At 42.7% G+C, this 26,164-nt stretch overlaps 1 protein-coding gene across 7 annotated transcripts in view; it reads right to left on the bottom strand.

Moving 5' to 3' along the window:
- chl1b (cell adhesion molecule L1-like b) overlaps window positions 1-26,164 on the bottom strand; it is a 66,352-nt gene that overhangs the window by 9,422 nt on the left and 30,766 nt on the right. For 6 of the 7 annotated variants that reach the window (XM_047332881.1, XM_047332884.1, XM_047332883.1 and 3 more), the window contains 23 exons: window positions 20,197-20,379; window positions 17,709-17,726; window positions 16,533-16,641; window positions 16,132-16,322; window positions 15,409-15,531; window positions 14,369-14,539; window positions 14,053-14,079; window positions 13,770-13,881; window positions 13,408-13,589; window positions 12,273-12,404; window positions 11,020-11,160; window positions 10,382-10,493; window positions 9,960-10,126; window positions 9,715-9,880; window positions 9,470-9,594; window positions 9,029-9,130; window positions 8,526-8,723; window positions 8,239-8,309; window positions 7,178-7,400; window positions 5,801-5,916; window positions 5,252-5,456; window positions 4,996-5,118; window positions 1,311-1,490 (listed from right to left, as the gene is read on the bottom strand). In XM_047332881.1, coding sequence (XP_047188837.1) covers window positions 1,311-1,490; window positions 4,996-5,118; window positions 5,252-5,456; window positions 5,801-5,916; window positions 7,178-7,400; window positions 8,239-8,309; window positions 8,526-8,723; window positions 9,029-9,130; window positions 9,470-9,594; window positions 9,715-9,880; window positions 9,960-10,126; window positions 10,382-10,493; window positions 11,020-11,160; window positions 12,273-12,404; window positions 13,408-13,589; window positions 13,770-13,881; window positions 14,053-14,079; window positions 14,369-14,539; window positions 15,409-15,531; window positions 16,132-16,322; window positions 16,533-16,641; window positions 17,709-17,726; window positions 20,197-20,287 — 3,085 coding nt within the window. In that variant the 5' untranslated portion in view covers window positions 20,288-20,379. The remainder of the gene's footprint in view (window positions 1-1,310; window positions 1,491-4,995; window positions 5,119-5,251; window positions 5,457-5,800; window positions 5,917-7,177; window positions 7,401-8,238; window positions 8,310-8,525; window positions 8,724-9,028; window positions 9,131-9,469; window positions 9,595-9,714; window positions 9,881-9,959; window positions 10,127-10,381; window positions 10,494-11,019; window positions 11,161-12,272; window positions 12,405-13,407; window positions 13,590-13,769; window positions 13,882-14,052; window positions 14,080-14,368; window positions 14,540-15,408; window positions 15,532-16,131; window positions 16,323-16,532; window positions 16,642-17,708; window positions 17,727-20,196; window positions 20,380-26,164) is intronic. The other variant, XM_047332879.1, reaches the window with a different exon arrangement.

Below are 26,164 nucleotides of genomic sequence, written 5' to 3'. Positions count from 1 at the left end.
ACCATTTCTTCATCTAACCATGCAATCGCTACCTATTGAAAACTACTGTGGTCATACCCACATACACAGTGTTTCACAGGTTTGTATGACATGCCAGGGTTTCTACGTAAACACAGAGACTACATACTGAGGCCAACAGTGGACGCCACAGTGGAAGCTGCAGGAAAAAACAAACAACACAAAGACAGAAGAAGAGAAAGAAAAAGACAGTGGGGACAAACATTGAATTGCTAAGCAGACGTTTTACACATTCACACACATTTACATGACGACACTGCATGATATAAAGGTAATGCTGAAGGCAGTGCACTTTTTTTGGTGGCGGGAGAGTGATGGTAATAGTGCACAGTAGACGTACCACAGAAATTAAGCACACACACAGCTCCTCGAAATTGCAATTCAATACATACAAAATGAGTCCTACTTCCTGTAATCACTTGTGCTGAATTTTCAGCATGCAAATAAACAACCCCTACGAGCCAATTAGGTTTCTTCCTGTGATTCTCCTACGGCACCAAGTAATCACCTGCATACAGTATTCAGCGCCTGCAGTTTGTTCACAACAAGTTCAGCATTCTCTGTCTGTGAATTAACACAACTTGAACCTCATTCCTTTCTATATATAATTTCTATAGGGTGCCGCCCAGTTGCTTCAATCTTAGTGACACTTAGGTGACTCCGCGTGCAGTTTGCCATTTCATTTCCCATCCAATCATTCATACAGATGCTTGACTTGATTTTGAGCCAGCTGAGGTAAGGTACGTGCATTCCTCAACAAACGTACAACGATATGTAATTGAAAAGCAAAGATTACATGCAACAAGCCGACTCATTATGATTACTAACCCACCAACTCTTTTGTGATTACACAGTTCAGCATCCCAAACCCTCAGTTTCCCTCCTGCTAAAAGCAATTTTCTTTCTTAGCTGATTGTTTCATAGCTCGCGCTCTCCGTCGAATCAATAAGCACTTGCTCTCTCGTGACAGTGACAAATGGAAACCTCCACGACGGCCGAATGAAATTGTTTATCCACAAAAATTACTTACATGGAGATATGAAAAGCTTGGCTGCCCGGGCATATATCATATTCTGCTAGTTCAAAGCCATTTTGAAACAGCGGCAGGACTTTGTCACCTACTGTGACTCGCTCTGCCTGAATTCCGCCGAGCTAATTCTCCGCACCTCAAAGCTCGACGGTGTTCCTCTTACCCCAGAAAGCAACACACTTGCCCACTCACTCACACACACACAGGGTGATCAAGACACACACCACCGAGTCCGACACTTTCTGAACCCTCCATCACTCACTTGTTTCTAGGGTTGTGGTGGTCTCCTCGCTGACAACTGGCCCGCAGCCCACCGTGGTGCAGGAGCGAAGGTAGACCTTGTATTTGCTCAGGGGCTCCAAGTCGCGCAGGGACCACTTGGTGGTGAGAGGGTTGCTGATGTCTACCGTCTGCAGGGGCCCCACCTCCTCCGTGTCGTTGACTACATGTGAAGAAAAGAAGAAAAAAAAAAGATAAATACTTTAGAGTTTAGTTGGTGTCTGCAAAAGCACCATTGGGAAAAGTAGTAAAGGGAGTAATGGGGTAGAGGGGGGATAGGGGAACTTTCTGCCACATTTTCAAGTCCTTGTCCTCGAAAAAGAGCGACACAAAACTAAATCCACTTCATTGTTTAGGTAGCAGATTTATTTAATACCTGATGATCCTGTGACTTGTTCCAGAGAAAATTAAGTACTTTCATGGGCCACAGTCTAAAATTGATGATATACCTTGGGACACTCCAACCGATTAATTACTAAGAAAACCCACTTCCACACCCGACACCTCTCTTCCCCTGCCCTGGATTCATAAAACAATTTCTGACAGCTCCTACCCAAACGCATACCAGGGACAAAATTGTGCTGTAATTACAGCAAGAAAACGATGGTGACTGCTTTATTTTAAAATGACTCATTAGCTCAGTTCCTGTCTTATCCTTACATTGTGTTCCCCTCTGACTGTGGGGGAAACTATAGCCATTAAGTATTTTTTACAGTGAGATTTCACATGATTATCCCATAATTTTTCACAGTGTCAAGACTCCCTTTCAAAATACTGAACTGACAATCACACGTTTCAAAAATCAACTTGTTATTTGCCTTGTTTATTTTGGCTTAATAGCCCTTTAAATCCCATTTGCATTTAACAAACAAACATGGTTATACCCCAAATGTTTACATCGAGAATTTCTTTGTGCTGCTGTTGTCTGCGCTTTGACGAAAGTGTGATAGGATCTAATTTTTCACTACGTAAAGCAGGCTAGCGGGTAGAAGGGTGGCATTTATGTTCTTTGTAACAAAAACAAACACAGCAGGTGTTGAGGTGACCTTTGCTGTGAAGGAAGTGCTGTGTCTCTCTGGTAGCAAACAATGACAAGAATGTATTGGCCTGCTCCTGTTTTTTTTCCTTGAACACCACCCACTGTTATCAGACATCACAATTTTTTGTTTAGTTTTCTGGATTCAAAACAAGCTATTTCTGGTCAATTATGCAGAGAAGAGACCACAAACATCACCTTTCTACTGTGTAGATGAATAACTTTTCCCAAAAGCTGATGAGCATGATCTTACAGAGTGAACTTGCTAACGGCTGCCGACTGACCTAGTGAATTCAGGCAACAATATATTCTTCAGCAAAAGCAAACATGGCTGGCATTGTGTAGGGTGGAACAGACCGAGACTCTAGGGGTGCGGTTGAAATGTCAAATTTGCATTGGACGTTTCCTAAATCTTGAAGTGACCCGGAAGTATTTCATCGGCAGCCATGATAAGAGCTGTTTGGATTCTCTAAATGTTTAGGAAAGGTGCTTCAATGCTTCCTTTCCTATCTCCTTTAGCATAGGGTACACAGAAGTTTCCAATGAATAAGGAAAACAGAAATAGACGCCCCACAATTCATTGTGGCAGCAATATTTAACATGACACCATGCACTAACGTTAACCATTAAATCCAAAGTAGAAGAATATGAATATGACCCAGAAGGGACGCACGTCATCATGTTACTGTTACATGTGAAGCATTTACATCTGATGCCACATGGTGGTAATACACACTGAAAAATGCTGGATGGAGCCGCTGCTATTTTGTTGTTGTCCATCATCAGATATGTGTAGTTTCACGGCAGACGCACGTAAATAACATCCACCGTCGTATAATGACGTAGTATAGTTTAAGTGGAGAGGGATTCTCTTAGCAGCACTGACGGCTTTTCCTAAGTCCCATGAATCCTCCCTTACACCTTTCCTTGACCTTGTGATGTTTTCCATTGGGGTCAAGGAATAGTAGATAGGAAATAACGATAGGAAGGCCAATCCAAGTCCACTCACCAACTCTAAAATCTGAGAATGACCAAACAGCAAGTGTGAGTTCTGCCCGAATAGGAAGAACAAGTGAGTGAATTGCAGCCAAGGTCATTCTTTACTCCTGCGAAGGCAGATATTCTCTGTCAATGCAGCGGAAACATCACTTAGTCCGCTCCTGGTAAGTTACATACAGTCACTCAACAAGTTCAGAAGATCAATCTGTAGATGTACACAATTGCAAAAGGATCAATTGTTCAAATTCAATTTTAAAATATAATTTTAGCGCAAGTGAAAAAACCACACAGTATGAAGGGCGGCAGCCAAATGGGAAAAATATTAAAGTGCGAGACCCCATCTTCGCTGTTGTGACACAATTATCTTTGTCCTGCCATGTGCTATGACTACAGTAGCTTGCGGAGAGGCAAGCTATTAGTTGTTTCGTATGTACTGGCCTGCTCTGCTCCCAGGCTTTGGAGTCGTATTGTCAGCTCTGTACGGCAGCGTGACCTCCCATCCTCTCAGCAGTGAGGGAAACTTTAGGATACATTCAGCTTTCATGTTCAGACATTTATTACATGAATACTTACAATGGGGAACTAATTATATTAGCAATACAAATTCTTTTGTGATAACCTGACACAGTGATCAAGAGGATTCACAATGTGCAAATTCAGAAGCAGTGTAGTTAAAGCCTGGTATTACTGCATGCTCTGTGTGTTAAACAATGTTAGAATAGTGAGAGCTGTGAAACGTGAAGCTAATAAAGGCCGCTGTGAAGATGGGCTCAGCCCTTCCAACAGCTGCGCTGCAGCTGGAGACTCCCATCGTGTCACTGATGATACACTTGATACGCCTCAACGTTTCACGCATGACTTCCTTCAAGGGGACTTCCAAAAAAGTCACACTCCAAGGAGTCCATCAGCTTTATTGCTGTGGCACAATGAAAACGTCCTCTCCTGAAATACTGTATGACACTTGGCCCTCTTGTGCAGCCGCCAAATCAAACTCAATTAGCCGGCAAATGTGGCGCTGAGACGTTGTTAAAAGTTAGTCATTAGCTTCGTTGTGACTTTTTGTTTAAAGTCATGGCAGGAAAGTGTGTGCACACGTGATGTGATCACTGATGCTATCTCTGAGGACTGTGAGCTACGGAGAAGACATCCCCTGTGGACAGTATGGGGTTAGTAAGAATGGACCTTAACAGACAGTGACACGGTGGCCTTGGTCAGCACAAGCTTAGCCACGATTGTGACACATCACCCTGACATGTTTCCTATACACATACCCTGACCTCACTATGACCCGGCCTTATTAGAGCAGCACAATGATTTTTCCTTGCTCAGGATCATGGGTTAGACAATCTCGAGTACGTCAAAGATAAATCTCCTTTCTTTTACCAATACTGTACACTCAGTCTGTTTTAAAACTTATATGCAGTCAGATTGAAATATATAAAAGTGTTACAAAAAATATTGCTTTTGTATACTTAGTTGTTCTTTTTTCATATGAGGGTACATGGAAAAACACAGAGGGATGTAAACTCTATTAAACACAAGGGAAAAGGCAATATCTCATTGTAGCAAGATGGCAACACCACCAATAAATCTGAGTTAGTTAAGTATAAGGATGACACAAAGGGGTACGTACTGAGCTGGTAATTGAGGAGGTACCCGGTGAGAATCCCATTGGGCTCCAATGGCGGGTCCCAGACCAGAGAGATGGTGTGCTTCTGAACATCTGTGACCCTGAAAACAGGATTTTTCTCCGGGACTGTGGGGGCAAAAGAAGGTAATACACACAGTAAGCACTTGGGTTCTCCAACCCAGTTTCCTTCGCTATTATTAGATTTTCCCTTCAGTAGTTGTGAATCAATACATTTCATGCTGTTTTTCCACAAACCCACCTCCCTCTGGGGTTTTGAAGTTGACGGGATGGCTGCCGGGTCCGTTGCCCCGCCCGTTGAAGGTCATGACAATGAGGCTGTACTCAGAGAAGGGAGTTAGTCCTGGTACCGTGCCGTGGTTCCGGTCCCCAGGGAACGTCAGCGTGTGTTTCTCTCCGTGGCTTTTCTTTGAGTCCACCAGGCTGCGCAGACGCCACCAGTTTATCTACATCAGTGGAGACACACACGCGCACGCGCACGCACACACACACACACACACACACACACACACACACACACACACACACACACACACACACACACACACACACACACACACACACACACACACACACAAAGCCATCCCCAGCAGTGAGATCAAACTCTGTACATCATACATACATGTGAGTGGATCCTGACTGAGTTATTGTCGATCTTTCTTTCATGTCAGAAAAACATCAAGTAAATGACAGCGGGGGGTGGGGTGAGAGAAGCAAACGTGCAGAGCAGGGTCAGGGTCATTCCTTTTAAACTGTGTCTAAAAGCAAAGGTGTGTTTCTGAGGTATTACCCTGTATCCTCCCAGATGTCCATGTAGCTTGTCCTTGTGTACGCGCATCCAGCTAACCTTGACCACGGTGCTGTTCATCACCTCCACAGCTACATCATCAGGTGCAGCAGAGGGAACTGCAAAGGCAAACACACATTGGATTTGACAGAGTCCAGAGACTTGCAACGGTGTTCCTGAAAATAACAGTATTTAATATTAAGACAACAGCAGGAATGACAAAATGAGCAAAAGGCCATTAAATACTAAACAACTAGATACATTTGCAGCTATTTATAGGAACACGTATAGGGAACTGATCAATCCACCAATCAATAATGAATCAATAAAGGACTCTAAGGGGGTAAATACTGCAATTTCTAACACCACGACAGAGCAAGGACACAACAGTGAGAAGTGTCATGACCTGAGGTGACCTCCTTGGGGCAAGTCCAGAAGAAAGCTGAACGCAGGAAATACAGTGAGGGTCTTAAACCGTTTTCATTCATTCTCAAACATTTCGAAATTACAAAGCTTATGAATAAATCATTTCACGAAATCCCCCTCAATAGTAAGGCTGAAAATGCCAGAGTTAAGCAGAGAGTGGGAGAAAATATTTTAATTAAAACCACAGCGTTCTCCACAAAGACCACATATCCTAAAGCTACACTGGCTACTTTGCACGCTGGCGACGCCAAATGGCCGCAAGAGGTGAGTGGGAAGTTTGTGCAATTCTATCTTCTAACGCCCAGAAAAGCATTTAGGTTTACGCCAGTGAACTCCAGACATATAATCAGTTTTATCCACCAGGACGATCTGCAATCTCTTTTCCTCTGAAAAATAGGAACAAGACAATGCATATGGGCCCAGCTTTCTAGTTTTCTCACCAGAATTTAATTGAGAGAAAAAAAACTATAATGTTTCGGTTTACAGGCTTTACAGGTGTCTCAAAAGTGTCAAATAACTTTTAGTTTACGTCTAAAGAGCTAACATCAAGCTAGTAGTTGTCTCGGGGGCTGAGAGAAATGCCACAACACGATGAATATCTAACCTTATTTGGCTTATTTTCAGTAGCTGGGGACCATTGTTAAACTAAAGCTAACTTTTTTTGCAAAACAGTAAAATGAAAAAAAAAAAACAACAACAAGCAGAGGAGAGACAATCATTAAGTGACCTGGCTCAGTAATTGATGTTCTTGGTGTTCACCGGGTTTATTGGGGCTTTTGCGCCGACGGGAGCAAGAACTGAGGACGGCGCAATCAAACTATGACGTCCTCAGAGATGAGGGGAGCTGCAGAGTGGGGTGGTATTTCTCTGCAGTGACCCCCCCCTTTCGCACCACATTATCCATATGGCCTAGTGCACCCTGTAATGAGATGAGGTCACGTGTCAACTACTCACAGTCCTCGCCGGAGTAGCCGGTCACTATCTTGGGCTCGGGGCCCCAGCCCTGGTGGTTCTTGGCCTGGATCTTGATCTCAAAGGGAACGAAGGTGGGGGTGTTCTTCACCACAAACGCGTGTCTCTTCACCACGTGTTCCTTCCAGTCCTCCTCCATGTCCTGTCTCCTGTAACTCACCCTGTACTCCAGGCCGGGGCCGTTGTGCTCAATGGGCAACAAGGGCTGAAGGATGGAAGTGAAGGGACAGCAACAACAAGAACAAGAACAACAACAACAACAACAAAAAGCAATGGTGGTTAGGACAATGGTGCAAAGGGTTTCATACAGACTTTCACAGTTGCATAAGACGCTTCTTGTATTTCACTGCTCAATGTCACTGCCTCTGTGGGATTAAAATGACAAGCCAGCCCAGTGAACTGTGCTTGAAGCACTGGCTGCGTTTTATCCAGCCATCTAATAAAACAATGGAACAATTGACCTGGTCTCGCAGCAAGGCTCTTCTTTGATATAGGGCTTCGTATATCTTTGTAGATGAAAAGATTTATCTCCTCACAGAAGTCAGAGTGTGAGAAACAGAATGAGATACGATTTTCCACAAAGGCAAATCATTAACAGTGGGAGAGCTCCTGAATCCAGGATTCAGGAGCTCTGTCACCATGACAGAGGCGGGATACTAAACGAAGGAGAGATTCATCTTTCTACAATAAGGCGGAATTTATTACTGTACTCATTAAAAGAAAAAAAAAATCCTTTTCATGGCCATCCTTTCTCTTTCTAATCAAAGAAAAATGAGCACCTTTCAATGGGAACCCTTTCATTGGGATCCCAGGAAATGGCTTTTCTAAAGATCTGAATCACAGAATGAACTATCAAAAGACAGCCAATTCCATTTCTTAAATTCCTATTGGAACATCAATAAAACTTCATTTCTCTATTCTCTTAGTGGGATTCTTTGACTTTCAAAAGCTGTAGTGGATGTAAATGAATCGCTATGCAAAGGTAACCCACATTACAGAGTCTGCAGTAAGAAGATAATAAAAGACCAAACTCTGTTCCTTACCTCCCAGCTGATATCCATTTCATGTGGTAAATGACCTTCGATTTTGATATTTTCTGGGTTCTTGTCAGGGGCTGTAGAAAAGAAGGAATATAGATTTTGTCAGCATAGTGGAATAAATCTCAAGTGAAATAGGCACACAAGAGAGCAGATTTTCAACAAGAGTGAAATCAATTATGTAGCAGGTCTGAGTGTTTTAAAGTTCACAAAGCAGCAGTGTTGGCAGCTCAAGTGGCCTGGAGGACCTTATCAAAAAGTATAATAAACAATGGAAAGAGGAAGCCTCAGACCTGCTGGGGGGGGTTTGTATCTCTCTGTGGGCTCACTAGGAGGGCCCCTCCCCACAGTGTTAACTCCAGACACGCGGAAGCAATAGTCGACGTGGCCGTGGAGTTTGAGCACAGCCGAGTTGTGGTTTCCAGGTACTCGTAGCAGCTCCTTCCAGTTTCCCGGCTCCCACTGGCTTTCCTCGTACTCGATAACAAACTCTGTTGAGGGGTAGAGAGACAATCAGTGCTGTGGTTCTTGCCAAAAGGTTTGCTTATCTAACCACCAGCCACGCAGGAAAATCCTCAAACTCTGCTCCTGGGCCTGAATATTCCTCAGGGAGCCTCGTCAGAATTCATTCGTGGATGAATCAATAATAGATTCACGTTGTACGAGATGCTCTCGAACAAATCTATTTACATTCAGAAAAACGCCCTCACTTTGTATGCCACTGCAACAATCACTCATTCAATAAGTACCATAAATACATTATCATGACCCCTGCACACACACATGCTCCTTTTACCTGTGGCTGAGCTGTTGTGATCGTCCCCGGGGCTCCATTTCAGTTTCACGCTTTTGCTCTTGCGCTCAGACAGTAGCAAGTTGTCAGGTGCATCGGGGACATCTGAAAACCATCACAACAACATGGCGACATAAAAACTGTGCAGCAAAAAACTAAAACAAATCAATAAAATCCTCACAAAAGTCCAGGGATGTGAAACAAGCTGCATCGCTGCATGGGCTTCCGCTGTTTCTTTCAGATTTAAGGAGGTCAACGGTATCGCAAAAGGGCGATTGTCAGACACAGCACAGCCCTGCACAAATTACGCTGCGTCTGCGTGTTCATGCTTCACTTGGCTTTCTGACTTATTGATCCGTGCGTGAATGTGTCATACATTAACGTAGCGACAGGGGTCTGATCCTCTGGCTCCGAAGCAGAAATGACGTTTACATGTTGACTCACCTAACACCATGAGCAGTGCTGAGGCCGTGTCTTGGTCCACTGGAGTTCTTGCCACACATGTGTACACACCCTGGTCCCTGTGGCTTACATTGATGATCTGAAGAATACCATCCTCCATTAAGAATCTGTTGACAGAACGATGGAGACACAATATTGACTGAGGAGACCAAAAAGTAAAATGACCATCCACCTGGGACTAAGTCTGCAATGCTGTAAAAAATAATAATCATAGTAAAGTATCCCACCTTGAATTCTCAGTGTAGTTGAGGGTTATCTCTATATCATCTTTTTCCCACAGGAGCTCAAAGTCGTTGCTGGAGGCCTTGTCAAACTCTGCCAGGCATGAGAGCTGGGCCATGGTACCAATTAGGATCTGTTGGTCCTCCGGGGCCGCGACTATGCGAGTGGGATCTTCCAACACAAGACTGTATTAGTTAAACCTCGAGGACCGCGAGCCACTGCAAACACTGTTACATGTAAATCTGTTAACCTTTCACATAGAGCATGGCGTCGATAGCAGACGATCCCTCTGTGTTTTTAGCTAAACACGTGTACTGTCCCGCGTCATCTTTCTCTGTGCTGTAGATCTCCAGCGATCCGTTGTCATGAACGGAAAATCTCGGCCCGTCCACCGATTCAGAGGAGTCGTCTTTGCTCCTGAAAAACATAGAATAATAATTTTTTTTAAATACACCCAGTAGTCAAAATGGATAAACGCTACACTGTGGCAGCAAAAACAAAATAAAAGTTGCTGAATAGAACATCAGTGTGGAGTGACAGGCGTGTTTTACGGGAAACAGCATCTCATCGCTACAGATGAACAGAGCACAGGAGGGTTGTGTCCATCGAGCAGTTGAGATCTACTGCTCTCTGCTGGTGTGCAGAAGACCGGAAAAAAAGAGGTATGCTTACCAGGTGATTGTGGAAGGAGGAGAACTGAAGACCCTGCAGTGCATCATCACTCCCTTCCCCTCTACAGCAGAGTATTCCTCCCCCTCTTCCGTCAAAATCATGGGGGGCAGATCTGCAAAGACGAGTGGCAGAATCTAGTCATCAATTAAATGTTTAGCATTAGGTGCACTAATGCGGCTGCTCCGCCACTGAACGGAGCAAGGTGTGGCCCACGACTGCTGTAATATCGACACTTGTAGGACGCAGAAATAACACAGTTTGCAGCCAGTTTGAAAGCAAATGAAACAGCAATGGAATGAGGCAGATAATTGAGGGTTAAATGAGGTGACCACGCTGTGTTAATTGAAGGCTCATTTGTGTAGAAAAAATAAAGATAAATAACAGATTCAGCTTCCAGGTTGTCAGAAATCCCCCCCCCCCCGGCTCCTCACTACTTTCTGGACATACGCCAACATCATTGCCGGCTCTCTAGCTCCACACATCAGTCAGCAGTCTCCCAGTTGACTCACGGCACTTGTTTCATAAACACTGTGAAACAAATAACTGGCGGTGTTTTCATGTACTTGATTAAAAACATGTCGTTGGAACAGATCTGATGAAATCTGTGGCTCACACAAACTAAAAGCTGTCATACTTACTCATGATCATGATGTTTGCGTTGGACAGCAGGCTTCCATGTCTGTTGGAGGCCTCGCACTGATACACCGCACTGTCAGACACTTTGGCGTTATGCAAAAAGATGGTGTCGTCAAACGACTTCCTGTTGGCTGCCGGGGCATCTGTGATCAACCAGATATACAGTCAATAAAACACCAGTGTTAAAGATGGAGTTCATTATATACTGGGACAATGAAATATCAACAGGCAATTGAACTTAAGTGTTCTTCTAAATGAATTCCTTGCCAACAGTTTGAATGGTGCTCTTATAATTTTTATTGAATTAATGAACACACACACACACAACAATTACCTCAAGTTACATTTAGGCTGTTAGCTTACATATAATGTACAAAATGAAAGATGTGTATGTGTGTGTGTGTGTGCGCGTGTGTGTGTGTGTGTGTGAAATGGAGTTTGTGAAACAAAGTCATGCAGCGATAATGAATTGAAAATCTTTTTCTCCATCACCTAGGGCAGGACCGATGAGAACCGGGAGAGCTTATCGATACTATAGTGTTTAATATTTTAGCTCCAGGACCGGTTTAATATCACGTTTCGGTCCCATCCATAGGCACAAGGGTTTTCTGCTTTCCCTTTCTGTTGTCTGGCATCCTTTCAGAATTGGCTTGTGGTCGTGATTGGGGGGTCCCAACCTACCACAATATGGAAAACCTCCTCCCTAATCCAGTGAGCCCGGACTCCTTCTCAACGTCCCTATTTTCTTGTCATTGGTTTATCAGTGGTGTAGTGATATATCTGATGCACTGCAAATAGAAGATAAACTATACTATTAATGTGTTTTTCACATTTTACCCTCCCACGACACATGACATAAAAAACTGCACCATCACAGTGTTCTGCGTGAGTGGCATCATGGTGCGACAGATTGTTCTGGTCTGTTTCTTTTTTTTCTTCCTGAGATACAGGGTCTGCGTCTCACTGGACGAATTTCAATTTAAAGAATCCAAAGTTTTTGACGGCTCAGGATTATTCTAACAGCATTTCACAGTGGATTCCTTCAACATCCATTTAGAATTTGCGGCTTCAGTGACTTCCCTACCCACTCTTAAACACTCCTTCCTCATGTTGAATAAAATGCAACGGCATGTATTAAGAAAGCAAAACCAAACGTCAAAGCTGATACTTGGTTTGACCTTAAAGTTGCCTGGTTTATTAGGACTGGCGCTATATAAAGAGGCTGTACTTGTTTAAGTGAGTCTGTGGGACTGACCCTGCAGGCGTACGCCGTTCACCCTCCACGTTACCGTCGGCTGAGGTGACCCAGTGGCGGAGCACTTGATGAGCACGTCTGAGCCGATCGGGCTGAGCTGACTCTCCGGCTCAAACACCCACTCTGGAGGCTCTGGGAACACACAGTCAGCACGGTGTTATCAAAGTGATGAGTGTGAGTTAAAGAAAGACACTGAGCATTTACACAGAGAGGACATAATCACAGTTTATGTTATTCAATATAAGAGCCCTGTTAGAATAAAAGCTACATTTACAGGTCGACCCGTGACAGACACGTAGAGGAGAAGAGACACTTCAGCTGCCTCGACAGAAAGATTGTTGGCACTTTATAGGCATTGTATGTGAGTACATGTATTTGTACAGACACGTCCAATGGGACACATTTGGCACAATAATTGTAGCAGAGAAACAATTCAAGGGGTGAACTATTTCCAGGATTTGTAATGAAGTATCAGCACCTTCCCAATCACTCGCGTTATTCTGTTATAGGCATGATTTTTCACCAAACGATTAAAATGATGTGTTAATGACCACAGTTAAAATCCTCTTACACAGCTGTCGTTGCTAGAAATAAAAAATTAAAAACCAAATTTTACAACACCAGGCGTTGTTACAGATTAGACCAGTGGTTTCTAGCCTTTTTGACTCAGTCTTTACAAAAAAAGCAGTGTCAAATAGGGTTTTAGATGTCAATGGGTTATATGTTTAGATCTTTAAACGTCTGTTTGAGGCTCAAAGAATTGAAAGTGCCCAACATTTCACACAAAAAAACCCTGAAAAGTTTGCGAGTAGTCCATAAATTAATTTAATAAGGTCTAATTATTTATCAGACAAAGAGGCCATTTCTATGTGCTTTCCTCAAGAATTTGTTCAGAATACTTTTCTACTATGATTTAATTACATCTGTGAATTATCATCTACATTTAATGTATTCATATTTTTGAGGAATCTATAAGTTCTTCCTCCAGGACTTATATACGGCTTCTTTTAAAGGATCAAATAATATATGACCAGAGCTGTAATCCTGCTCTGGATGCTTGTTCTAAGAAAAGGGAAGGATCAGGTAAGTTCCCAAGTGTTTGCATCACCGTAACCTCAATGAATTTACTGGTTACCTTCTACTCTCACTGTGAAGTAGTGGACGCTTTCTCCTAATCGGTTCTTCGCCTTGCACATGTACTTCCCGCTGTCTTCCTGCCCAACTGTCGGAACAATCAGTAATTTTCCGTGATTCTCCAGCTTTGCTTTAATGGGAAGCTGATGACCAATCTTCACCCACTCCACCTGTGGAGTTGGACTGAAAAGAAAGGGGAAACACACAGTGAGTTGAATAAAAATAGTTTATTATTGCCTGAACACAACAGAAAATGACATACAGCAGTGATTCATAATCTTTCAGTCTTAAAAAAATTGTTTTGAGTGAAATTCCTCAAATTTTTAAGATAATTAATTTATTGAAAAATGTAGAATTACTTACAATCCCTCAGCAATACACTCCAATTTCAAGTCATCGCCTTTGACCAGCTGTGTCTCTGATTTGGCACCAGAGGGCGTCAGAAGAGAAGGCCTTCTCTCCAGGATGGCATTAGCTAAGGAAGTAAAGCAGCGAGTCAGACAATATCAAATCAGCAGTGTAATGCAGGTTCCTAAAGGCTACACTTGAAGATATTTTATAAACTGATATTGACACAGCTGCATTGTGCTCACAACTCTTTGTCCCTACGTGACACACACAGAGTGTTTCACGCACAAAAACTTACCAGCTTCAGGACTCATGTCACTTTTTTCTGAAATGGAGGTGGATGAAACAGAAATACAATGAACGTGAGGACAACGTGGGCGCATCGTGACAAACATCACCGAGATAAAAATCACAACATAAAACAGAGGGGATGCACAAAGCAAGACGGCGTGTCACTCGGCTGGCTTTTGAAGTGCTGCTATGAGGGTGGATATTGAGTGAACGTGTTGGAAATGAACAGTGCGCAGAAAACAAAATCAAAGTTTGCACCGTGACAGTTTTTAGAGGGGAAACCGTGCTTGGGTAAAGATAAAAGAAGTCGAAGTGACGCATACTTGTCTTGACGATGACGGACATGGCGGTCTTCTGAACAATGGTTCGTATTCTTGGGAAGGCGGCGAAGCAGCAGTAGTCCCTCCTGCTGTCCTTCTCCACCGCGTGAGAGAAGTACAGGTCCCCGTTCAAGCCCATGGACACCCTCTGATCCTGTTCTATGTGCTGGAGATCTGAGCACACAAACAGGATGGGTTTTATCAAGAAAACATTATACATTTTTATATATTCAACCAGGGGTTCCCAATCCTTATGACTCATGACAATTTCTAAAATAGCAGCATCTACTTTGGGCCCCTTGTGTTTCATGAATCCACAAGCAGTTAGAAGTTCTACCAAAAAATGTGTTCCCAGCTGAAAAACAAACAGGCCATAGTTTTCCCGGCATTTCTCAAAAAGCAAAGAGTAGAAAAATGACCAAACAATTATTCATATTTTTGGGGCAAAATTGTTTTCTTCTTCTTCCGTGCCCCATTAATGATCGCATGACCCCTCAGATTGACCATGTGACACTGGAAGGGATCCGACCCTTAGGTGGGCAATCACTTGACTAAACTATCAAACCGAATGTAAGTTAGAAACTAACTGGTTACACTTTGATGCATCAGTATAGAGTATATCTATTTATGTCACATATAATAATAATGTATCCCTCATTTCTTGGCAATTTTACTGTAGATCATGTTTCTTCACATTATTTTTCTTCTGAGTATTTTAAATTATTACATAATATTTTTACTCAAGAAAAGAATAGGAATCCGTCTTTCGCCACTCCTGTTAAGTGCCTGAAAAACAGTAAATATTCAAACCCAAGACTTCAATATCATTTTATAAACCTTTCCACAGCTTTCAAATTAATCTCAGTGTTTATGAACAATGTTTGTCGTCTCATGAATTCAGGGGGGTGAACTGTAAATAATTTGCTGTCTAAATGTACCTCATCATTGATGAGAATAAAGGGTGATTCATTTAAACATGCTATGCTATATATGTTTATATGTATTTTGAGACAACTGTATCATAAACAAAAGTTATCACTTACTGATAGTCATCCAGTAGATCTGCAGAGGTGGTATTCCTTTGGGCGGGTTACATTCTAAGATGAAAGGCTGACCTTCCTCCACCATGACAGGATCAAGCGTCTCTTTAGGAAACTTTGGAACATCTACATAGAAGACAAAACCTACAGTGAGCAGATGAAGTCAGACGAGGATGAACAAAAATAATCAGAGCAGTTCTCTTCCTCTCCAGCAGATGGCAGTAATATCCTTCTTGACTTCTGTGAGGAGCCAGTTTACTGAGCTCTGTATCCTTCAGTATTTTGAATTCTATGGGGTTATATTTTCTCTAATTTTTAGCTTGCAGAAACGAAACAGACATCACCATGACAATTGTGTGTGGCTTGTCACCACTGTTGAGCGGCTGAGGCCAAATTTGGTTTCTTTTTTTTTTGAGAATGTATATCCTCCTTGTGCTTGGGAACAAAAAGAAAACTGTGGTAAAGGTATGGAGAGGCTCGATCACGTTCGATGATCCCTCAAGCACAGAGTTATAGATGAGATGCTGCGAGAGGTGGAGCACTCGCGAGCCTCAATGACTTTCTGCCACGCCCAATACAATGAAAGGCATGCGATGGAGAGGTGCAGTCATTACCCAGGACTGCTGGCCCTGAATCACTTTGAAAGCACTGTAACAGAGCACGCACCCCCCCCCCCCCCACACACACACACACACACACACACACACATCGATGTACGTTACTCACGGGGCACAATGAACTCAATCTCCTTCGATATGGCGATCCCCATTTTGTTTGAGGCGTAACAGCGATAGATTCCCTGGTACTCTGTAAGGTTCCCATTATTGGGTATCACAAAGGTCCCAGAATTCTCTTCTTTCATCAGCCGGGGGTCGAGAAAGGGGTCAAATTCCAGGCCATTCTTTGTCCATCTGAATCTACATAAAGAGAGCCAGTATTGAAATGTCAGGTCTTAAAGCTGAGACTGCGGCAATGCTCATTTTTCCAAAATTGGTGCAACGATACAGAGAAAATGAAATGCAGTGCGTCATGTCAATGGCCAACTGTTGTTGTAGTTGTTTGTTGCTGGTGTCTGTTTGGCTGTTAACAAGCCGCCGCCCCCCCCCCGATCGGAGGTTGGTACTCACTCTGGCTCGGGATTCCCTTTGGCTTCACACATCACCGGGAAGCTCTCGTCGAAAGGGAAGGCGATGAGAGAGCTGGGCGACTGAGCTGTGATGGTGGGCAGCTGCTCAACTGGGCAACACACAAACAGACAAGCTTGGACATGTGAGGAGCTCGGCGCAGGCCGCAATACAGAACTCCATTCAAAAGTATTACATATGAAACATGATACTACAGCAGTGGTTCCAAACCGTAATGGCTGATGATTCCTCACAACAAAGCAATGCCTCTTGTGACCAACTCATCGTAGGCTATAAGGCGTTAGTGTGAGCAGTTCAGCTGAAACTCACTCAGATTGTTTCATCTGATGCACTTTAAGAAGCTCAAGTGACAAGTATGTATTGTAAAACATAAATCCTGGCACATTTGCACCTTCATGTTGCCATGTTCCTCTGCACACTACTGGTAACTGATTGTACAACTGCACTATTTACACCATTAATATTCATGTAAATTCTTTATATATATTATTCAGTTTCTCTATATTTTGGGAATTTGTATATTTTTACATTTGTTTGTGTATTTATTGTATATATTTTGAAAGTGTGTGGTGTGAAACGTGCTGCTGTTACACCGGAATTTCCCAGCTTGGGATAAATAAAGTAACAATCTATCTATCTATGTATCTATTTCATGAGAAAAAAATAAACATAAGAATGTTGCACAACAAAAATATTTTCTTCCCCCCTTGCTTATGATATTTCAGACCACTACTTTGACACCAGGTTGGAAACCACTGCACTATGATGTTCATACTCTACGTTGGTTTATGCAGAGTTCTATCCCAAAACAATAACTTTCTCGAAACATCTCAAACATATCATTTTGTCAAGAAAGTTGACCGAGTCCATTTGTTGGATTATTATTATTTTGGCATAAAACTCTTCACTCTGTCCTACATGATCTGATGATGACAGAATTGTGACGTGGTGATGATGGAACCCACACAACACGGTATATATGACTCTAGTATGATTAATGCCATTAGTCCTAGAAGCTAAAATGCCAGTATGATAGAGTCATGATGACTGATGCTGTAAGTCCAGATGCTGCTCAGCTAAACAGCGGGTGAGGAGATGAACTGACAGAGAGCTGAGGACGTCACTAATACCAGCTACAGTGCGGCAGAGTGAACTTACTGTTTACATGACTTAAGACTACACAATCCACGGCAGCGGGGGGAAATAAACACAACAAAAACAGTCTTGTCACAAGTATTCTCTCTTCACAGACCCTTTTGAAACACACAGTGTTAATGTAAAACAGAACACTGAATTAGAATGGTGTAAAGACATCACTGAGCCCAGGAAACCTGCTTGAACTTTCCTTTTTAAAGCATTTAAGAGATATTCATGAATAATTTGGTGGGGGGAGGTTTGATGTGCGCTTTCAGTGAAACTGGGAAACATACTAAAAGAAACTTCATTCTAAAAAGATAATAGCTGTAGATATATTACCCTCCAAAGAATACTTGATGATTGTAACAACTCTCTGTGGTGCATTTCATTGGCCTCTAAATTATTCAAGTTAAAGCAAGGACACATTCTCTGTAGAAGTGAAACAAGACTCGTATGACTCCTTACACATAACCCTTCCTAATTTATATAATCCAGAGGGCCCTCTTGCTTCATAAATCACTGTCTTTGACATTGCCTATGTTGTGTGTCTGTTGTCTAAACATTTAGTTGATTCATTCAGACTTGTTAGACTGTGAAACTTCACACACATTTTGAGGAATCGGAGAATGTGTATCATTTACTGAATGCTATTATATAAATTGTATTGATTTAAGTTAATTCCAATTGAATATATTTATTTTTCACATGCAGAGTATTTTCAGAACTTATAAACCGTCTTCATGTCTTGATCATTTGGATCAGTGTACTGCTTGAACTCAACACATAAGGTTTCTGAACTTATTTTACATCTCTGATAGTTTGAAGTACATGTATGTGTTGATGAATTGTATATTTCTTTTGAAACATGTTAAGTACATATATTTACAGAAGAAACAAGTTGTGAACACAAGATCATTGGGACTAACCACACACCCATAGTGACCTAACGTATACCCATAAGGCAATATCTCATACCAGGCGCAATGCAGCACCATGAGTTAAGTGTCTTTGCTGGTTTCAGACCAATGCGGTTGTCCATTTCCCAACCAGCGGCCACAAAGCTTGATGGCCTTGTGCCCATCTGAGCACCCATGCACATCTTGAAATGAGGTGTGGTCAGGTGCATTGTTGGCGCAACGGAAAGCGGTCGCAGTTTTGACCAACAGAAACTTAGTCTGAAGTCAGAGTGCTCTCTTTTGAATGATTTTAGTCCATAGTCTCGAGCGCACAGTGCACAGGCACTCAGGGCGTGTTCAAATCCACTTTTGTTAGTTCAATGGGGGAAAAAAGGTTGCTGCCCCAGGAAGTATTCTCTCTTGCTACAATGGACCATCTGCAATAATGGAAAACCGAGACGCAAACCCACAAACCAAAGGTGCAAACCCACATGGCTCTTTGAGGTAGTGAGAGATGGCGCTCGGCTTGGTTTACTGCGTGCTACGCCCAAAACATACCCATGATTATCTAAGAGGTCTAAGTATGAAGTCTTTTCCTGAAAATCACTTGGCAAGATTTTGGAGCGGTGAAGAACAAGTGATCTCTGGTAGCGTAGCATTAGCCAGAGTTATTAAAATATTTCACGCTGGAAAGTACCACAAGTAAAACTGCAACGCATAGCGTATTGTTGTTTTACACTGTTACTGTGAAAGATACAGACTAAAGGCATTTTATTTTTCTAAACATTGGCTACACATTCACCGTTAAATAAGTCCTCATTAATTCTTAGATGTATTTAGTTGATTTATGAAGTTGCTGTTGCACTGTTTTATACTGTTGCTGTACTGTTTTAAACTTTGTCTTTTGTTTTTAGAAGCTGTGGCTGCACTTTAACAGCTATGTAATAGAAGTCATTGTTGTTTATTCCTAGTTTTATCTTTTTGTGTTCTTCTTTAGGTGTAACTGTAAAACTCAAACTCTGTATGTGTTTTTCAAAGGGTTTAACCTGAGCCAGACCAAACAACAATGATATCAACCATCACTTTCATACAGGGATAGTATCATACACCTGTTGAAATAGACTATAAAAAGTTTTTACTGTATGTATTTAAATGCACTGGTATCAGATCAGTACTTGGTATCAGCTGATATGCAAAGTCCAGGTCCACGTAAGGGAAAAATGGTATCAGATCATCTCTACCCAAATTATTTAAAACAACAAAAACAACGACATGATTTCGCATAGATATAATGGTATCTCTCTATTAATACAGATAGAGGCACATTTGGTTTTATTAACCCAATCACTGTTACAAAAGAAGGAGGATGGAATTTTGTTAGTGATGCTGACATCACCCAAAATGTGCAAACAACAACATGGTCTTTTCAGACATATCGCCTTGTTTATCTGAGTATAAAACACAGAATAATGTTTACAGTGTGTGTAATAAGAAAATATATTGTTTTGCTATTTCAATAAACTGTCCCTTTAACTACAGCAGTAATTAAGACCAGCATCTTTTGTGAACATCGGTGAATCGGTGTTGTGCTAAAGCACAGAGTCAGCACTCACCCTCCAGTGGGATGTCGATGGCAGAAGTTGTATATAAGGCACAGAAACAGGCGATGAAGCCCAGCGCGGCGGCCAGTCTCGGGCTCCTCATGGTTCCACTGTAAATCTCAGAAGTCCTCCGGAAACGAGTGCTCTCCTCTTGCGTCCTCAGTTCATGTCTCTGGCGCGCCGAAGATGCTGTACCTGTGAGAGCAGCACAGACGGAGAAGGCCCCCATGAGTCCACCCACGTGCTGGCAGACAGAGAGGCAAACCCCAAACACAACAAATCCCCCGTGACTGGGAGCCCGACTGCTCTCTGCTCAGCCAGGCATAACCTGGCACACCGCACATTTTTCATTTGCATCAACGCGGGCTCTGTTGTGTGCTCGTTTCACATATTTTTTCTGCGACAAAGAAATATTCACATTAAAGCCTCCCATCATCCCCGTTCCCCTGGGACACAAATTGTTTGGTAGTTTTATGTCTGTGGAAGTGTGTAGCAGAGAAGTGTTCTTTTTTTTTTTTTATGCGACAATGGAAATAAATAAATAACCAAATGAAGGAGCCTGTGGATTTATAATGCATGGCAGATGTTCAACATTTAAGGCTTTTTACTCCTAAACAGAGCCAAGATTGAAATCAAAATTGCCATTGGAGTTGAGACACACGATTTAATCACAATGCTGTTTTGATCAACGCCTGCACGCTTCTGATAACAATGGCTCACAGAGATTAACAATGCAGCTACATATTTATCTATCGTTGCAGCAAATACTGCTGCCTGAGGGATGTGAGGCGTACATGTCGTACATAGTTAGCAGTCAGACAGGGTAGGCTGTGTGCACTCGCGTACTGACAGGCTGCAGTGTACGGGATAATTCTCCAGCTAACAGACCAGAGTCTGGGGCGTAGTGAGCACATGATTGGTCCAGAGTGCGGGACCGGAGCAGGGAGGAGCACGGAACAGAGCGATGTATGGGAATTCGAGTGTCTGTGCTCTGCATACCCTCTGGGGCGTCAGCTCATTAGTCTTCCCTGTGTTGGCTGTGACCCAGCTCGGCAGGTCATGTCGTAGTGATTAGCTTAACAGCTTAACGTACACCATAACAATGAAAAGAGATATAATAGCAAAACATTCGAGTTCTGGAGAAATGCAAAATCGTAGTCTGCAGGGGTTTTTGTTTTTGCTGGTTTTTATGTTAAACAGGAACGGTTGAACATGCAAGGATCACCAACACAACGTTAGGGGATCCAGTAATTGCAATTGCTGTATTGGTGTTGATAGGGCATCCAATTAATGTCAAACACACACAAATGTGTGTGTTGTCAAGCAGTCATAACCGAGATATGAGCTGTACAGTAAATAGCACATGCTCAACCAGCTGTGGAATGTCTAGAAAAAGATTCAGTGCTCTGCACTCTCCTAATCTCCCTAACTCATTGGGAAACACTGGGGTCAAAGTCCTGTTCGAGAGATGTAATTGAATAATTGACCAGAGAACAAAAGAGTCGATTTGATTCATTGGGTGAAAGATGAACACGCGTGGACTTCTAAACCGTGCCTCATGGTAATGGTATTAACTTTGTCTGTGACTCGATACTGACCTTTTTGAACCTGTCTGTGACCCCTGCCCCACCCGTGAAATAGCATTGCCGACGAGGTTAGAGACCCTGAGCATACTATACATAATATAAACCCATCCCACTCAATCACAATTCAGGCCCTCTGGCATCTCAGAGTTATAAGTCCTGTACAGAGATGCCTTAGGCTTTCCTTTGTTTCAGTCTTTTTTCCCAAACATGGGGATTTTCACGTGTTGCTGAACACTGATTAAAATCAGAAGGTAAGGGCTTTCTGCTAATTGCCTCCTGCTTTGTTGGTAACAATAGCCTGGTTAAGAGGAAAAGGATTGGGGGAGGTACAACTCCCTCAAGACAATGTGTTCTCATAGTCCAACTGTGCTGCCCAAAATCCTTCACCAAGCTAACAACACCTTAGATGGATTACACTTTGTTCAAACTGTGCTTGATCATTTGCCTTTTGATTTAATTTGTCCTCCCCTCGTTAAACATTTATTGAGGACCGACTCGGCCATCTGGTAGAGGGAGGTCTGCTCAGGGCTTAACTGCTGCGAGTAACAATGTCTACAGTGACGTCTGAGGGTATGGAGCCTATTGGACCTATATGGTGCACATGACAGGGGTCCCCCTCCAGCTCGCCTGATTTATAGACCGCGGGACTGTTCTTAATCCCCGCCCCTTTCAGCAGCGATCACACCAGCCTGAGATTGATGAAGCTGGCGGGAGGTTAAAAGCTGCTCACAGTGGGAAGGCCAATATGAAACCTAACCTGACTTAGCCAAGGCTCTGAGGGGACAGAAGCTCCGCCATGCGGGGGGCACGGGGAGGGAGATGGAGCCATGTGGGCCGAGCGAAATCTGCCTCCGTACTTTAAAGCTCTATCTGAGGGCTAGGGTCTGAGTGACGGATGTAGAGCACTCTCTGACAAAACCCCCTACTTGTCACCAAGACCAAATCACAATGTAGACCAATTCCACACAAACACATGTAACCTAATTTTACCGATCATCATTTAATTGTCTCTCTCAATAAAACTCAACCAAAAAATTTTTTCGAACATGTTTTCAACATGGGTAAAAAATTGTGCCACAGTAGCTTTTGTCAGTCAATATATATTTCACCAATACGATTACATATGTCAATATTAAGTGTATGTCACTAAGTTGGAGAATTAAAATGCCCTAGCAATGAAGCTGAAAAGTAATCAACATTTACAGCATATGAGCAACTAGCAATTATATCTGAAGAATTAAATTACACAAAAATAAAATAACTAGTTTCATCACTGGTTTGTCATCCAGTCATTATCCAAACAGGAAATGTTGGTTTCAGCTTCTCATTTTCAGAATCCATTACAAATAGAGAATAGCTGGATTTAGAATGTAGGTTAGACAAAAAATACATAAAGATGCCAACTTTGATGTTTATTTTTAACATTTGTAAGAGATTCTAAAACAATTCTGTATATAATCCCAATTCAATAACATCTTCAAATTGCTTGTTGTCAAACTATCAGAGCCAATAGCCCAAAGACACACAGTTTACAGTATAAAACTGCCAAAAAATCCACAAATCAGGGTATTATATAAATGTTATGTGATTGTTTCATGTGATAAATGTGGGTTTGTTTCTGTCGTGATAGGTTTTTAGTTAACGCTACACACCTATCACCTATCAGTTACATGTGACACTTCTCCAGCCTCTCCCTGTTTAGAGGTGCCTTAGCCAATGAGTGTGCAAACTGGGATTGAAGCAGCCACACCATTCACGTCTTGTCACATCGTTTAACCCGGACTGATCTGAGGTTGCAAAGACGCGTCGTTCGTGAATTCCTCGATTTTACGTAGAATGCCACTCGACTACTTGTCACTTTGAGAAGATACGCTGCCGTCACATGCAGCTCCGACGTCATTAGGGCCAGAGCGTCACTAACTAAATCAGTTGTATTTAAATGGAATAAATACTTACAGAGATATAAGTGAAACCTGTCCCTATTGCTCTGCCTCACTTGGGAGCATGACATTTGGAACAGGTAATGTCATCTGAATTATTACCTAGAGGACAATCCCTTTACATATGTGTTCTTGTAGTTGCAGAGATGCTCTTAATTTTTGTAATGTCAGTTTTGAGCAGAGACATGCGTAAAGGGACTAAGAAGTACAGAGTTTGGAATGGTTCCTTCATTAATAGATTTATTTTTAAAATATATCACGGATTTTATTTTTCATATTTTTTCACATCTTAATTACTAATACATGCCCAAAAACCGTTTGTTCAAATCACTGCAGCCTGCGACAGATCCTTTAGGCTTGCTGGGAGTGTGGAGCTGTCACTTTCTGTGGTCAAAGGTAGTGCTCGACGACCTCCCCATATCGAATATTGATATCAAAACATTCCGCAGACTAGACCAACCCGGCTGCACCAAGTAGGCTGTCAGTTCTTTAAAAAAACTGTCCAACAAAGTCAGTTGTCGAGGGTGCAGTCACAGAAATGTTCTCACTGAGAAAATTCTCCATGGCAACCGTTGCGATTACCACTTACTGTACACCGCTCGGCCCTTCTTCACCTCTACTCTTTTGTGAGCGGATCCAAGAGTCTTTCAGCTGTTCTCCACACAGCTGAATGCTGCATCGCTGAGCGATGACGAGCAGCTTTCAGCTCACTCGTGACAACAGATCTTTTTCTTCACAGCAGCCATTGTGGCATGACATAGACGGTAAACACAGGTGATCACATTAGTGAATGTCGTCAGTCACGCCTGGGTTTACCGACTATTTCATGTCAAAATGGCTGCTGTGGGAAAAAAATAAAATTCTGGCCCGCTACTATATAACTATAGTTCAGCCATCTGGTGGTCCGACATTGCACCTCCACTGTGAGCCAGGAACAAATGTACAAATACTCAAAATGTATCACGTACTGTAAGGGCGGCATGAGTCCGATTTCAAAGGGGAAAAAATAACGAACACACACACACCGAGTTGTTTCCTGAAGCATTGAAACACTGTTCAGTAACGGGGTGGGGTCCGGGCTCAGACATTCAAAGTTCACGGCAGTAGGTCTCGCTCTTGAGCTGGAACCATCTGCTGCTCCTTTCTCACACAAAGACAACAGGCAGAGAGAGAGTGTGAGCCTACTGTAGTTTAATGTGCGAGCCGGTAATAGGATTAAGCAGATCCTCGTCTTGTCAGGCCGGATTAAAATATGCTCTCCGCTAAAGACCTGCAACGGCAAGGCAGCGGCTCCACACTCCCCTCTCACGGTCCGGATAATGCCTCCACACTGATTCCCATTTGATCATTCAAGAACAATTAAAACAACGAGGCGAGCTGATTAACACTAAGCAGCAATTGACTTGCATTGTGTCTGAAGTGTGTAATGAGTGCGTCGTCTTTTAGGCCGTCCTTTTGTTCTTTTTGTCTAAACAATTGCTCATTTAGCTTGCAAGTCTGACGCAAACTGTCTGGCTCGCTGTGAAAAACGAAGCTTGTGTACGTGGTACCGTTTCTTTTTCTTCTAGAAGATTGAAATTTCCCTTTTTGTGGATTTCGTTTTTTCCTCCTCGCCATTCTGAATTTGAACTCGATTCTGTTCTGACCTTCGGCAATGATAAGCATTTTCAATATTCCAAGACAGGCTTGGCCATGCAATTCATCTATTATTAAAATATTAATGGCGAGAGGAGAAAAAAAAAACAGAAACAAGGCGCTTAATGAGATTAGGAAGTGGGAGCAATATCAGCTAATAACGCTCGTCTAATTGAGATTTGGCTCGATTTGACTGCACCTCAGAAAGCATGACAGGTTCCATTATCGCACCATTCATTTCAGCGGTCTGTAGGGTTTCGCACGCTCAGGGGACATGGGTCGGGAGCTGGGCAAAGGAGTGACAGAGGAGGATGAAGAGTGAGGGAGGAGGAAAGATGAGAGGCTCTGGGCTGTGGAGGGAGGAATGGGGCTCAGTTGCAGACAGACGCTGAGCAGCTGCACTGTTGAACTGGTTGGTGTCTGACCCCTGTGTTCTCTATGAACTAATAGAGAACGACCTTCTTGACCCGAAGGTGAACTCTCGACGCCAGGGAGAGAGTGGGATACTCGGCGCACATCGCATGGTGACCCGGCTGCCTTATGCAACACTAACTACATACTGTACTATAGAAGGATACTCATGTCACCAGCTGGCGTTGGACACCCTGGAACCAGTGTGCGAATGAAGTAACTCATTTGAAAAAAGAGAGAGAAAAAAATTAAGAGGTTGTTATCTTGTCCTTGAATGTATTTTTTTTCCCAAAAATGATCTAAAAGAAAAGAGCATGAAGAAACTCCAGCCTCCAATTAGTTGCTCTTTTTGTGTCTGGAAGCAGCTTGTCAATTTGAAATTCTGCTGCCAACAATCAAGTAAAACAG

Source organism: Scophthalmus maximus, chromosome 6, assembly GCF_022379125.1.
Source record: "Scophthalmus maximus strain ysfricsl-2021 chromosome 6, ASM2237912v1, whole genome shotgun sequence".
In the NCBI taxonomy this organism is placed as follows: domain Eukaryota; kingdom Metazoa; phylum Chordata; class Actinopteri; order Pleuronectiformes; family Scophthalmidae; genus Scophthalmus; species Scophthalmus maximus.
The sequence above is the reverse complement of the archived record's forward strand: the minus strand, read 5'-3'. Positions and strand labels throughout refer to the sequence as shown.